Source organism: Schistocerca serialis, chromosome 1 (assembly GCF_023864345.2).
Source record: "Schistocerca serialis cubense isolate TAMUIC-IGC-003099 chromosome 1, iqSchSeri2.2, whole genome shotgun sequence".
Lineage (NCBI taxonomy): Eukaryota > Metazoa > Arthropoda > Insecta > Orthoptera > Acrididae > Schistocerca > Schistocerca serialis.
In genome coordinates, this window is record NC_064638.1 from 1,031,637,407 (window position 1) to 1,031,652,976 (window position 15,570).

General features: G+C 42.4%; 1 protein-coding gene across 1 annotated transcript in view; it reads left to right on the top strand.

The window, feature by feature from the left end:
• Positions 1–15,136, top strand: part of LOC126414067 (wiskott-Aldrich syndrome protein family member 2-like) — a 37,034-nt gene extending 21,898 nt beyond the window's left edge. Inside the window, exons 3-5 of the mRNA XM_050083315.1 lie at positions 3,391–3,471; positions 3,555–3,796; positions 13,797–15,136. Of these exons, the coding sequence (XP_049939272.1) occupies positions 3,391–3,471; positions 3,555–3,796; positions 13,797–14,072 (599 nt within the window). The 3' untranslated portion in view covers positions 14,073–15,136. The remainder of the gene's footprint in view (positions 1–3,390; positions 3,472–3,554; positions 3,797–13,796) is intronic.
• Positions 15,137–15,570: the final 434 nt, after the last annotated feature.

Sequence of the window (15,570 nt, forward strand, 5' to 3'; positions counted from 1 at the left end):
ATGATTAAGCCTTACATTACTGGCCTCCAAAATCAGCAGACCTGACTATGTGATTATTGTTTGTGGGGGTTTATAAAAGACTCCGTTTATGTGCCTCGTCACCACAGCAATGGATGAACTGAGACATCGCGTAACAGCAGTTGTGCAAGCTGTAACTCATGGCACGCTCGCTGCAGTGTGGGAACAATATGAATACCACATTGACATATGCCGTGCATCTCAAGGCGGCATTTTGAACACCTATGAAAAGGAATGAGGGAAAACTTTTTGAGTTTCCTTTTCATAAAAAAGCAAAATTTATTGTATGTGTTTGTTAGATTAAGAAATAGAGACGTGCCAAATCGGATGATTCTTTTTGATACACCCTGTATTTTCATATACTTTTATTATTAATTAGGGTTCCGCGCCGCACTTGGTAAAAACTGAACCGATATAGAATAACTTTATTCCCCCTCTGTCTACCTGTATGTCTGTCTGTCGGTCTATTAAGATCGCTTTTTCTCAGGAACGTGTAGAGGTGTCAGTTTCAAATTCATGTCACATACTAAGAGCTGTGGCTCCTTGGCGGTGTCAAAAACTTAAACTTCTAAGTCAGTGCAAGCAAAAGAAACGGTCATTTATGTCACATACTGTCACAGACTTTAATACTCGCAAACTCACTCATCAAAACTTATAGGGTACTTCCCGTTGACCTAGAAGCATAAAATTTGATAAGAAGCAAGGTTTCACAGTACAAGTAAAGGAAAAAAATTGTATTATATCACATAATTCTTTTTGTCGTGCGGCGGCGGTAGAGGAGTCAAGTCGAAATTTATCTCAAATGCTAAGATCTGCCGTCTCTTGGCTGCGTAAACAATTTAGACTTCTTAGTCAATGTACTCAAAAGATACGGCCATGTATGTCGAGTATTTCGATACTCGCAAACTTACTAAGCAAAACCTGTAGATGAAGTGTTTATACACATGTAGGATCTGGTCGTTTAGGGGTTAAGCGCGTGCTTGGAATCCAAGAGGACGCGGGATCGAATCTTGTTCGAATCACGGGTTCGTCAGTCTTCGTCTTAACCCTGCCTTCACTTCTCAAGAATGTGAGGAGTCGCCAAAAGCAATAAGTTGTTCGGATTCCACATTAAACTGTAGGCCTCCTTTCCCCAGTTGGAAACTAGGGTAGGTTATATTTTCGACTATGTTGGCAAATCGCCAAAGTGGTGTCCAGTTCGAAGACTTACACCAGGCCACTGAGCCATACTAAATTATTATTATTATTATTATCTGTATTCGTAATTAAGTTTGAACTGAACCATCAGTGCCTGAGTCCTACTCGCACCTGCCCGGCTTTTATTTGTTATTATTATTATTATTATTATTATTATTATTATTTCTACTCCAAGTTCATCACATTACAACTTTCATTCTTACCACTAGGCAGGTTCATAACGTTCAAAAATGTGAAATTAAGTAATCATTAATAATGAAACATTGCGTTTATTTCCAGTTTAAGAGAAAGACAGACTGCCGGGCTCTGTCGAGACAGTAGGAACGCTCGTTCATCTACTACGCAGTTGCACCGAGAGAGGTTGCGCAGTGGTCAGCACGCTGGACTCACATTCTGGAGTACGACGGCTCAAACCAGCGTCCGGCCATCCTGATTTCTCTAAATCGCTTCAGACAAATGTCGGGATGGTTCCTTTGAGACTTTGAAAGGGCACGGCCTTCGCTATCCTTTCCTAATCCAATGGGAGCGATGACTTCGCTGTTTGGTCCCCTCCCCAAAATCAACCAACCAACATGCAGTTGCCACACTCTGCAACCCATTCCACGCCATATACAGACACGTGAAGGTGTCACTAGTATTGAAACGAAAAGGGAATACCTTTTTCTATTATCTTACTTCAAATGTCTACAATACATGAAATGGTCAAGTCTGTGACACAGGGATCTCTATTTTGAATATTAAATTTTTTATTGATCTAGATCCCAAGTTATTAAAATGACAAATTTGCGACGTACACGAATTAAGAATCTTTCCTCAAAGCCGTGACCGATCTCTTCTCCAACTCCCCCATTCCCCAGAAGTGGTCATTATTCATGCACTGATAAAATCTGAGTGTGCGTTTGTGCTAAGCAAGATCACAGGATCATACCACATGGGTTAATTTTCGTGGAGTTGGCGACACACCGAATACCCATACGACTATCAGCTGTCACTTGTCTAATCCTATGAAAGGCAGTTGCCTTACAGGTACAGATTTTATTTTGTTTTGATGTGCATCTCATGACCCGTCTTCGTGGTCGAGATCACTGTCGCAGGCTGGTGGCGCTCGACTGGAGGTAAGCAGATTCGAATGCGGCTGATGGATTTTTGGTTGCATTTGGCCGGCAAGAGGAGGAGAAGTGGTGGCGTGAAGTTCCTGATCACCAGTCTTTGCACCAATGGTTCAAATGGCTCTGAGCACTATGGGACTTAACTTCTGAGGTCACCAGTTCCCGAGACTTACAACTACTTAAACCTAACTAACCTAAGGACATCACACACATCCATGCCCGAGGCAGGATTCGAAACTGCGACCGTAGCGGTCACGTAGCGGTTCCAGAAATTGCACCAATGTCCTAGGTTCAGTTCAGGATCTCTCCGCAGTGTCTCTTGAAGTGAGGGCATGCGACACTGTTGATGATGAGCCGTCCATCGGATATGGACCATAATCTCGGCTGCCCCCTAGTTGTTACTCGCTTGAAGTGAGGGCATGCGACACTGTTGATGATGAGCCGTCCATCGGATATGGACCATAATCTCGGCTGCCCCCTAGTTGTTACTCGCTTGAAGTGAGGGCATGCGACACTGTTGATGATGAGCCGTCCATCGGATATGGACCATAATCTCGGCTGCCCCCTAGTTGTTACTCGCTTGAAGTGAGGGCATGCGACACTGTTGATGATGAGCCGTCCATCGGATATGGACCATAATCTCGGCTGCCCCCTAGTTGTTACTCGCTTGAAGTGAGGGCATGCGACACTGTTGATGATGAGCCGTCCATCGGATATGGACCATAATCTCGGCTGCCCCCTAGTTGTTACTCGAGTCGGGCATGTGCCGGCTCTGAACTTCATTCTCTCCCTTCTCGCATCATCATCATCATCACCATACAACACAAAGAAGAAGCCACGCTATACAAATATCTATTACAGTCACTTACACCCCTACTGAAGTGGTGCTACCAAACCTACGAATCTCAATAAACAAATTTATTGTCATCATTATGTGCTGTTTCAAATTACAAAATATTTTGTACTCTCACTATCAATTAAAAACTACAGTTGCGTTAAGATACGGTGCAACTTTTGTTAGTGTGGGACCTAAGTAATCATTATTCGTTTCCATTTGTTTTCGCAGATTTCAAGAAGGTGAACAGTTCTCTCTGTGGCACTGGAACAACGTACATAACTGTTTGTCCAGACTTTGCCCACAACCACGGTGAGTGTCCGATAGAGGAATAATAACATGAATTCTGTCTTACTGATTGATTATTTCAACTGTACATGCATACTCCCCGCTAGGCAATGAAGATACAAAGGCAGAGGATCCCGAAGATGGAGTCGCTGTGATACGGATAGACCTCGGACAAGGAGACGGTGATGTTTACAACGAGGTCCCGCCTGTCTTCGGGGAGTCTCTTCCGGTCCCACTGCCTCTGCTGTCCATGGGAAGCGACCTGCTGCGCCGCCTTGTGATGTCTGGCCCGCCGGAGCCGCCCCCTCCACCGCCGGAGGGCCTAACGCTCATCGCAGCGGACGTCAAGGTAGCGCACTACTTGCTCTGCTGTCAGAGTACCTTCGTGCATCTTTGATAAGAAATTATGCAGTTATTAAAAAAAATATATATATGAAAAAAGTAACACGAGTAGCACTTAGGCAGGGAAACATAAGCAAACTCACATGAAATTTGAATGTATTGTAACATAGTAAGTTACGTAAGTTATTGAACTGTTTTAAGTAAGTTATGGGTAAGTTATTAAACTGACTGTTACTGACATAGTACGCCCATATTCTACATTCCATATATCAAAGGAGAAAATACAAAAATGCAGTAAATGAAGCAGGTAAAAATGAATGCAAACGTCTCAAAAATGAGATCGATAGGAAGTGCAAAATGGCTAAGCAGGGATGGCTAGAGGACAAATGTAAGGATGTAGAGGCGCATATCACTAGGAGTAACATAGATAGCGCCTACAGGAAAATTAAAGAGACCTTTGGAGAAAAGAGAACCACTTGCATGAATATCAAGAGCTCAGATGGAAACCCAGTTCTAAGCAAAGAAGGGAAAGCAGGAAGTTGGAAGGAGTGTATAGAGAGTCTATAAAGGGCGATGTTCTTGAGGACAATATTATAGAAATGGAAGAGAATATAGATGAAGATGAAATAAGAGATATGATGCTGCGTAAAGAGTTTGACAGAGCACTGAAAGACCTAAGCCGAAACAAGGCGCCGAGAGTAAACAACATTCCATTGGAACTACTGATAGCCTTGGGAGAGCCAGCCCTGACAAAACTCTACCATTTGGTGAACAAGATGTATGAGACAGGCAAAATACCCTCAGACTTCAAGAAGAATATAATAATTCCAATCCCAAAGACAGCAGGTGTTGACAGGTGTGAAAATTAGCGAACAGTCAGTTTAATAAGCCACGGCTGCAAAATACTAACACGAATTCTTCACAGACGAATGGAAAAACTGGTAGAAGCCGACGTCGGGGAAGATCGGTTTGGATTCCGTAGAAATGTTGGAACACTGTGAGGCAATACTGACCCTACGACTTATCTTAGAAAGTAGATTAAGGAAAGGCAAACCTACGTCACTTCTATTTGTAGACTTAGAGAACGCTTTTGACAATGTTAACTGGAATACTGTCTTTCAAATTCTGAAGGTGGCAGAGGTAAAATACAGGGAGGGAAAGGCTATTTACAGTTTGTACAGAAAGCAGATGGCAGTTATAAGAGTCGAGGGGCATGAGAGGGAAGCAGTGGTTGGGAAGGGAGTGAGACAGGGCTGTAGCATATCCCCGATGTTATTCAATCTGTATATTGAGCAAGCAGTAAAGGAAACAAAAGAAAAATTCGGAGTGGGAGAAGAAATAAAAACTTTGAGGTTCGCCGATGACATTGTAATTCTGTCAGAGACAGCAAAGGACCTGGAAGAGCAGCTGAACGGAATGGACAGTGTCTTGAAAGGAGGATATAATGTGAACATCAACAAAAGCAAACCGAGGATAATGGAATGCAGTCGAATTAAATCGGGTGATGCAGCGGGAATTAGATTAGGAAATGAGACGCTTAAAGTAGTAAATGAGTTTTGCTATTTGGGGAGTGAAATAACTGATGATGGTCGAAGTAGAGAGGATATAACATGTAGACCGGCAATGGCAAGGAAAGCGCTTCTGAAGAAGAGAAATTTGTTAACATCGAGTATAGATTTAAGTGTCAGGAAGTCGTTTCTGAAAGTATTTGTATTGAGTGTAGCTATGTATGGAAGTGAAACGTGACGATATATAGTTTAGACCAGAAGAGAATAGAAGATTTCGAAATGTGATGCTACAGAAGAATGCTGAAGATTAGATGGGTAGATCACATAACTAATGAGGCGGTATTGAATAGAATTGGGGAGAAGAGGAGTTTGTGGCACAACTTGTCAAGAAGAAGGGACCGGTTGGTAGGACATGTTCTGAGGCATCAAGGGATCGCAAATTTGGCATTGGAGGGCAGCGTGGAGGGTAAAAATCATAGAGGGAGACCAAGAGATGAATACACTAAACAGATTCAGTAGAATTTAGGTTGCGGTGGATACTTGGAGATGAAGAAGCTTGCACAGGATAGAGTAGCATGGAGAGCTGTATCAAACCAGTCTCTGAACTGAAGACCACAGCAACAACATATTTTCATTGGTACACTATTAGTTAATTCGATGTTCCATACGTATTTGATCAAAGGTATCCGGACAGCCCTGTAACGTGGAATTGACCACTAGATATCAGGAGAGGCGGGCCCGCCAGTATAAAATCAATCAGGGAGTACTGTAGTGTCAATGTAGAAGTAGTGACAGCAGAATGGGTTAGTCACAACAGCTCAGTAACTTCGGATGTGCTTATTGGATTTCACCTGACTCACACATCCATCAGGAACATTTCAGCCCTTCTAAATGTGCCCATCTTGACTGTTCTTGATGTGACTGAAGTGTAAATGCGAAGTAACCACCACAGTTAACCCAGTACCAGGCAGACCACTTGTACTGACGGACAGGAACAGTCGAAGGTGAGTGAACGAGGGTTACCTAGAAAGCAATGCACAGCGCAAAGCATTTTTTTCCAACAATTCTTTATCGAACATAATGAGAATTACATACACGAAAGAATGGTGTTATATCTACACACCCTATTTTTCCATGTACACTCCATCCCGTTCTATGGTCTTACTCCAGCACGAAACAATGGCACGTATGCCCTGTCGGTAACAATCCTTGCCCTGGCGGCGGAGTCACTGTTTCAATTGTGAATCACCACCTCATCGTCCTCAAAATGTCTTCCACGAATGGCATCCTTTAATGGCCCAAACAAGTACTCGCTGCAACATGCCAGATGTGACAGTCGTGGATGGTCTCCCCGACCGCTGCAAATCGTGGAACTCCGCCGAACCGCTTTCTGATGACCAGGTGATGCACGTTACAAGCAACGTGCCGTCGTTGAATTTCTCACTGCACAGAAAGAAACTGTGGGGAATATTCACAAACGCTATCTGTCGGAAGTGACGGAAACTAAGCGCGCTCACTCAGGAGACTACAGATAATACATACGTACCGTTTCTCATTCGTAGCATTGTTTTCGGGTGAGAAAAAAAATGCGGTGCATTACTTTCTGGGCAAAAAAAAAAAAAAAAGGCATGGAATTAGCGAAAGGAATCACTCGTCTGTTCCAAAGCTCTATCAAAGCTCTATCCAACGCAATGACTGTGGGTACAGAGTTAAAAATAATGGGGTACAATGGTCCAGCAGCTCCTCATAAGCAACACATTTATGTAGTCATTGCTAAGGGACGCTTGAGATGGTTCAAAAGAGAGTCGCCACTGAACAGTGTATGACTGGAAACGTGTCATTGGAGCAATAAATTGCGATATACCCCATGGAAAACCCATGGAACGATTTGGGTTTGGCGAATTCCTGGAGAACATTACCTGTCATAATGTGTAGTGCCACCAACGCAGTACGCAGGACGTGGTGTTACGGTACGGGAGTGTTTTTCGTGGTTAGGATAAGATCCTCTTATTGAGCTTAGGAGAACACTTAATGAGGAAGATAAACAGATTAGTTATTCCTCTTCAGAAACAGTTCTCCTTCTGTTAGATAACGTTGAAACAATTATTCTTCTGCGATTCTCTTGCGACCTGTTTTCTGCTCTTCACTCAGATCATGGGGTAACCATCTGACAGCAACCTGTTTTGTCTTTAACTTATGAGTCTGTAAACATTCTGGCCTCACAAGCAATTTCCTCGGATATTTTTCTTCGATCCTCTCTCGAAATGTCTTTAACAATAACCTGAGAGGTTTAGTCTGTTGCTGTTGATGGTCTTCCTCTTCTTGGGTTCTCATCAATGCTTAAATGCTTACCTCACATTCACGGCATCGAGTAGATCATCGTGATACTGTGCTACAGTCCACTACACTACGTCCACGCATCTCTGTCAAAGCATTGTAAATTTCCTTTCGGTTGTTTCCACGTAGGGATCCGATTTTGATGTAGGAATGCTGGTCACTACATGTGACACGACCTGACTCGATTTAAGTTTCCTTTTCAAAACTGAGTCACTCACGGTGCATCAACACCAACCAACAAACATATGTACACCGTCACTCTTGAAGTCTCGTTCACAACTGACATGAACTACAACTTGATCACGCCACCGTAACGGCCACATATGCGCAGTGTGCAGAACTTTTGAAATAACCCTCGTAAATATATGTAACATATATTACTTTTCGTAGCCACCGAATTCCACATAATCGTTAATTATGCTATGCCAAACGTATAATTCATTTTTGGAAAAATTTATTTATCTATATTCGCATTTCCTTATTTTATTTATGCTGTATCAATTATTCCATATCGCTGCTACGCTTTATCACACATGATTTGTCAAAATATCCTCATTTTTGTGACTTTTCTCTTTATTTACATCAAAATAGTGAGGATCTTGATCAAAAGATGCTAATTGAAAGAATCTGTTATCATCTTAACACGGAAGATACGATTTGAAAGGCGTGGTGATAAACGTCGATTGAGTGATTACTACCTGATCATCAGCTTCACTGAAGCGAAGTGGCGTAGATTTTAAGTGATAGAAGTAGAGTTTGGAATGAGTAAAGTTTAAAGCCCCGCCAACCCATCCAGGAAAAAAAAAATGAAAAACAGCAGAAATATTCTCACACAGAAACAAAATGTAGGAAGGTTAACTGCTTAGTCTGATTTGTGTATTTTTTAATTTCATTATGTCTAGCTTCTGCATAATATTTAATACCGTATGGGCTCAATGATCCTAAATGACATTTTAATTTATTTCTGAATGATTATATCCTCTGCATGCTTTTTAAGCTGTTTATGAGCTTTTTGTGGTAAAAGTGACCATCATTTGCAGGAATTTTGTCAGTTAGATGAAGCTGTGTTCCTCGTATGTGATAATCTTACCCATTAATTGTTACAGTGTCTGTTTCTTCGAACATACATGCATGTCTGAAGCAACAGACGTTGGTGATGATCTGCAGCTGTAGTATTCTTCTTCTCCTTTTTCTTCTTCTTCTTCTTCTGCTTTCACGGCCCCATTGGACCACTTCAGTCAATCATTTTCTGGTCATTTACTTCAGTAGGTTTTGCAAACCGTCCAAGGTTCATTCTAGTTCTTTGACATCCTCCCTGATTTCCTTTGTCCATCCCATTTGTTGCTTCATGTTCCAAAGTTTCTCTATAGTCTTCCTTGGTAATTTGGTTTCTTTTTCCTCAGTGTACCAAAACAAGAGATCCATTTTTCTGCATATTATCTGTAATGGGCACCAGTTGACTGTACACCACTTTATTTGCCACTGTTCGCCATAGACCATCTCCTTGATATTTATGCCTGTTCCAGCTATTCCTCTCTCTACTTTTAGGATTTTGTCGATTCTGTCTTTCAGGGCGACTTCGAAAAGTTTCACTTCCGCATGTCACCTCCAGTTGGATCACCTTCTTGTAATGTTTTAATTTAGTTTTGAACGATAGACTTTTTTATTGCATGTAAACCATGTTCATTTTCAGGTTTTATCATTTAGTTATTCGTTTCTTACCAAGCAGGCTTCTCATCCAAGCTGCATGTTATAAATTCACCTAGGTATTTAAACTGTTTCACTATTTTCATTCCCCTGTTATTTGCTGTTATGTGGTTGATTACTACTGGATCTGCTGTCATTACATCACTATTTTCGAATGATGTTTGGAGTCCTACTTTTGGTGCTACATTTTGCAGACTTTTTGTTTAATTTCTGGGTTCTTGAACTGGAGAGTTACGCTAAGTCACCTGCAAATTCCCAGCAATCTCAATTTATTTGTTCTGTCCTGGTTCCAGTTCTTACGTTTTTAGCATTTTAGTTACAGCAGTCCCTCATCAGGCACTCCAGAGTACAACTGAAATGTAAGACGATATCCCTTTCTTAACCTTGTTTTAAAAATAAATCGCTCACATATTTCTCCCTTGAATTGTATTTTAGATTTGGTCTTGATAGAGTTAAGGTTATCATTTTTATTAATTTGGAATGGAGAGTGAATTTCCGTAGCATCTTCATCGTTGAAGGTTTGTGGATATAGTCCTAAGTTTTTTTTGTAGTCTACAATGTTTGACTTGTTGTTTTTGTCTTTCTTTATAGAAATCCATTACCGATTTCAAAGCGATTATCTGTTCTGGGCAGCTTCTCCAGTGTCTAGATCTTCTGTGGTATTCTCCTAGTTCCAATGCAAGTTGATCTTTCAACGACTGTATAGAAATCTTGACATGGCTTTATATGTGATATCTAAAAGGGAAATTGCTCTGTGCTTGTCTGGATTAGATTTTTTTCCTCTTTTTTGTAATAGGTTGAGTACAGTTGTAGTCCATTGTTCTAGTACTACTTCTTTGATCCAGATTTTCGCTATGCGTTAGTGTAATGATATCTTCACTGGTTCTGCTGCATATTTCCAAAGTTCCGCATATGTCTGATCTTCTCGCACTTGCTTTGTAGTGTTTGAAGTCTTTCAAAGCTTTATAGATTTTATGGATATCGGGTGGGTTTATAATTTCTGCTTGTGTCTCAACAGGGGTATCTGTGTTTCTTTGAATTGACTCTGAGTGGTTTTCGCAATTTAACAGTTTGTAAATGTTTCTGCTGAAATTCGTATATTTTTGTTACTGCTATGGGCCATCTTATTATTTTTGTCCTTTAACAGTAATGTTGGAGGCACTCCTCTTTCATACGGAGCAAATAGACAACACATATGGCATACGCACGCCACAGAATGCCTGCGCCTTGCTGCCTGTCTGGGGGCATAACCGATACAAATGGACGCCTAGCATCACAGAGAAGCTTCGCTACACATTTTGTCTCTAACAAAAGTTGTTCCCCACGGCGTAGTTTTTCACCCCTAGGCGTTTGGTGCAAGGACATTGAAACACCCTGTATACAGTGCCGAAACTGTCAACACGTTTCGATTTCTGCATGAATTTTTGCGATATTATTTTTTTAGAAAATTAGCTACGCACTTAACTGCTTTCCTCCGTAATTTTACCAGTCTTTGGATGTGTGTGTTTGAAAAATGTGTGTATTTAGAAAGACTGTTGCTGATTGCCTAATCTATCCATTTTCAATCCACTTTTATGATTGTTTCCTTGTATATTTCGTGGTCAGCGGGACATTGCCTTAACTTTCATTTTTCACTTAGTTGAAACTCTTGTTTCATAGCCCAGTGTCGAAGTAGCTGCTCATAGTTACACTAACTTAAACTGTTACATAAGTATTGGGATACCTCAAATATCATGTCAGACCTCCTTTTGGCCGCCGTTGTACAGCAGCTCGACGTGACGTGGACTGCATACCGGCGGGGTCAGGGATTTCCTCTGCCACGAGATGACTGGATGTTGTGTGATGTCCTTAGGTTAGTTAGGTTTAAGTAGTTCTAAGTTCTAGGGGACTGATGAGCATAGGTGTTAAGTCCCATAGTGCTCAGAGCCATTTTTGGACTGCACAAGTCCGCTGCAGAAATACTGAGCCATGTTGCCTCTATAGCCGTCCATAATTGCGAAAGCGTTGCCGGTGATCTTGTGCAAAAACTGACCTCTCGATTATGTCCTATAAATGTTCGATAGGATTCGTGTCGGACTATTTGGGAGACCAAATTATTTGTTCAAATTGTCCAGAATATTCTGAGATGCACAATGTCATACACAAAAATTTCCACCGGCCGTGGTGGCCGAGCGGTTCTAGGCGCTTCAGTCCAGAACCGCGCGACTGCTACGGTCGCAGGCTCGAATCCTGCCTCTGGCATGGATGTGTGTGATGTCCTTAGGTTAGTTAGGTTTAAGTAGTTCTAAGTTCTAGGGGACTGATGACCTCTGATGTTAAGTCCCATAGTGCTCAGAGCCATTTGAACCATAAAAATTCTATCGTTGTTTGTTTGGCAACATGAAGGCCATGAACGCCTGCAAATGGACTCCAAGCAGCCGAACATAACCATTTCTAATCAATGATCGGTTCAGATGAGCCAGAGGACCCCGTCCATTCCATATGAACACAGCCCACATCACTATGGGGCCACTATGAGCTTGCACAGTGCCTTGTTGACAACTTGGAGCTGAGGCTTCGTGAAGGCTGCACCACACTCGAACCCTACCATTAGTTCTTCCCAACTGAAATCGGAACTCATCTGACCGGGTCACAGTTTTCCAGTGGTGCAGGGTCCAACTGATATGTTCACGAGCCTAGGAGAGGCGCTGCAGGCTATTTCGTGCTGTTAGCAAAGGCCCTCGCGTCAGTCGTCTACTGCCAAAGCCCATTAACGCCATGTTTCGCCGCACTTTCCTAACAGATTCATTGGTCGTATTGATTTGTGCGGTTATTACATGCAATGTTGTTTGTCTGCTAGCACTATCAACTCCAAGCAGAAGCCGCTGCTTTCAGTCGTTAAGTGAAGGCCATCGGCGATTGCGTTGCCCGTTTTGAGAGGTAATCCCTGAAATTTAGTACTCTCAGCACACTCTTGATATGTGGATTTCTGAATATTGAATTTCCTAACGGTTTCTGAAATGGAATGTCCCATGCGTCTAGCTCCTACTACCATTCCTCGTTTAAAGTCTGTTATTTCCCGTCGTGTGACCCCATCACATGAATCACCTGAGTACGGATGAAGCTCCTCCAATCCATTGCCATTTTATACCTTGTGTACGTGATACTACCGCCATCTCCATATGTGGATATTGCCATCCCATGAGTCCATGTCGTTTCTGGAAACCCAGAATCTACTCTGTAGGAATCAACATGGGTCCGGAAACAGTGATCTTGTGAGACCCAACTCGCTTTATTTGTTCATGACACGCAGAAAATATTACAAACAGGCTCCCAGGTAGATGCTATTTTCCTTGTCTTCCGGAAGGCATTCGATACAGTTCCTCACTGTCGCCTGATAAACAAAGTAAGAGCCTACGGAATATCAGACGAGCTGTGTGGCTGGATTGAAGAGTTTTTAGCAAACAGAACACAGCAGGTTGTTCTCAATGGAGAGACGTCTACAGACGTTAAAGTAACCTCTGGCGTGCCACAGGGGAGTGTTATGGGGCCATTGCTTTTCACAATATATATAAATGGTCTAGTAGATAGTGTCGGAAGTTCCATGTGGCTTTTCGCGGATGATGCTGTAGTATACAGAGAAGTTGCAGCATTAGGAAATTGTAGCGAAATGCAGGAAGATCTGCAGCGGATAGGCACTTGGTGCAGGGAATGCCAACTGACCCTTAACATAGACAAATGTAATGTATTGCGAATACATAGAAAGAAGGATCCTCTATTGTATGATTATATGATAGCGGAACAAACACTGGTAGCAGTTACTGCTATAAAATATCTGGGAGTATGCGTGCGGAACGATTTGAAGTGGAATGATCATAAAAAACTAATTGTTGGTAAGGCGGGTACTAGGTTGAGATTCATTGGGAGAGTCCTTAGAAAATGTAGTCCATCAACAAAGGAGGTGGCTTACAAAACACTCGTTCGACCTATACTTGAGTATTGCTCATCAGTGTGGGATCCGTACCAGGTTGGGTTGACGGAGGAGATAGAGAAGATCCAAAGAAGAGGGCCGCGTTTCGTCACAGGGTTATTTGGTAAGCGTGGTAGTGTTACGGAGATGCTTAGCAAACTCAAGTGGCAGACTCTGCAAAAGAGGCGCTCTGCATCGCGGTGTAGCTTGCTGTCCAGGTTTCGAGAGGGTGCGTTTCTGGATGAGGTATCGAATATATTGCTTCCCCCTACTTATACCTCCCGAGGAGATCACGAATATAAAGTTAGAGAGATTCGAGCGCGCACGGAGGCTTTCCGGCAGTCGTTCTTCCCGCGAACCATAGGCGACTGGAACAGAAAAGGGAGGTAATGACAGTGGGACGTAAAGTGCCCTCCGCCACACACTTTTGGGTGGCTTGTAGAGTATAAATGTAGATAAATGTAGATGTAGATGTAGATCTCAAGTGTATTTTACTTGTGCCGCAGGTGGACGTGACCATCAACATGCACGGCCCGCCTCCGCCGCCACCGCCGCCGCCCCCGGCAACACGCCTCGTCCTCCCGCCCCCACTGGCGCTGCCCCGCATGCCGCTGCTGGCGCCGCCACCCCCGCCTCCGCCGCAGCGGCAGGTTCTTGACCAGCGCTACCAGCCCCAGGAGTCGGACGTCAGCTCCGCGGCGCCGCAGACAGCTCGGCCCTCCACTATAGCCACTGCCGTCGCCGCTCTCGCCGCTATGGTTGTGGCCGCGCGCCATGTCTAGGCGTGACCTACTCTGTGAGGAACGGCCCGAACCGTCCACAATTTGGGATACAAGTCGGATGCTCCTTAGGTGTAGGATTCTCCCAATTTCTAACATCACTGTTGTATATGCAAGTCCTGACTGACTCAGAACTGTTACTTACCTTAACCAAACGTGTTAATTTCCGATAATATGAAAAAAATACAGGAGATTAGTAAACGTAACTAGAATAGACAGCTACTTTTATGACTGCTGGATGATTTACAGCTTCTAGGTATTACTAAAAAATAATTTTTTTGGTACAATAGTTCTATGTCACTATATTAAAACTGTTAGTTTCCGTCAAATGACAAACCATCCTGAAGCATTAAAGACTTTAATTACAGTACATGTCTCCTATCATGATCATTTGTATCTAGATCAATGAACTGCATCTGCTTTATGGAATACAGGAAAGTACCCAATTTATTCAAACGGTTGTATGTTAACAGGACATATCACAGAATTAGTATGTGCTTTTTCCTGTAAACGTATTGCCTTATGTATAAATTGGGTACCTTCCTACATTTTTTGATCTAAATATAAATGATCATGATGTAGTTCCTGTTACTAACGTACTTTTTGTACCCGAGTGTAGCCTGTTATTTGTGCTAGAATGGTAGATGTAATAAACCGATTTATAGCTATTGTGCCCAATCTTAATTTTCTGACTCTTTGACCCCATAAATTTAATTTTTCCAATATTTTTCGGAGTATAGATCCATCGAGAACACCAAAATGCAGTCGTAACATATTTCGGTAACTCAAAACTTGCTTTGTATTCAGCGAATCGACATATCCCAACAGACACGGACAAATCACGATAATAACTCAGATTGCGTAACAAAGTTTTTGTGCTATTTGTCACCCATACATTTCCATTCATCAGCTTTTAAAAATATTTCGTTCAAATTTCTGCTAGAGGAAAATAGGCAAGTGTAGCTGCAACTGAACATTCTCAGTGCTGTGTCATTATTCTCCAACGATTATAAAGATTGCTAATTGCCAGTAAAATTAGGAATAAATAAATCAAAAATGATAATGTACCTCAACGTGCTTATTTCTCTCCATGCCTTTTTCCTCTATGTCGTTTCCTGCTTCACTACCACTTAGAATGAACGTCGTGCTAAACACACACTGTGAAAAGATGAAATTGCGTTCCTAGCTGCGAGACTTGGAAGTAAGCACCCACTACCAACTCCTTACCCTGCCCGTGCCTAAAGTATTCTATTCGTTCCTGCTACAGGCGTGATTCGACGTTGTCTCCACGATCACAGGACGGAAAGGAGTAGCAGAAATCTGCTTAAATAAGATTGCAGACTCAGTTAGATATGTACATTTTCATAAAGACCAGAAAAAAATTAAAAATCACACAGATTGATCAAGGTAAACAGGCTTTCAAATAGGTGAAAGAATGGCCAGGATACCAGAAAGTTATTACTGGAATGCTAGACAGCACTCAGTTAAAAGTTGCGCCCCA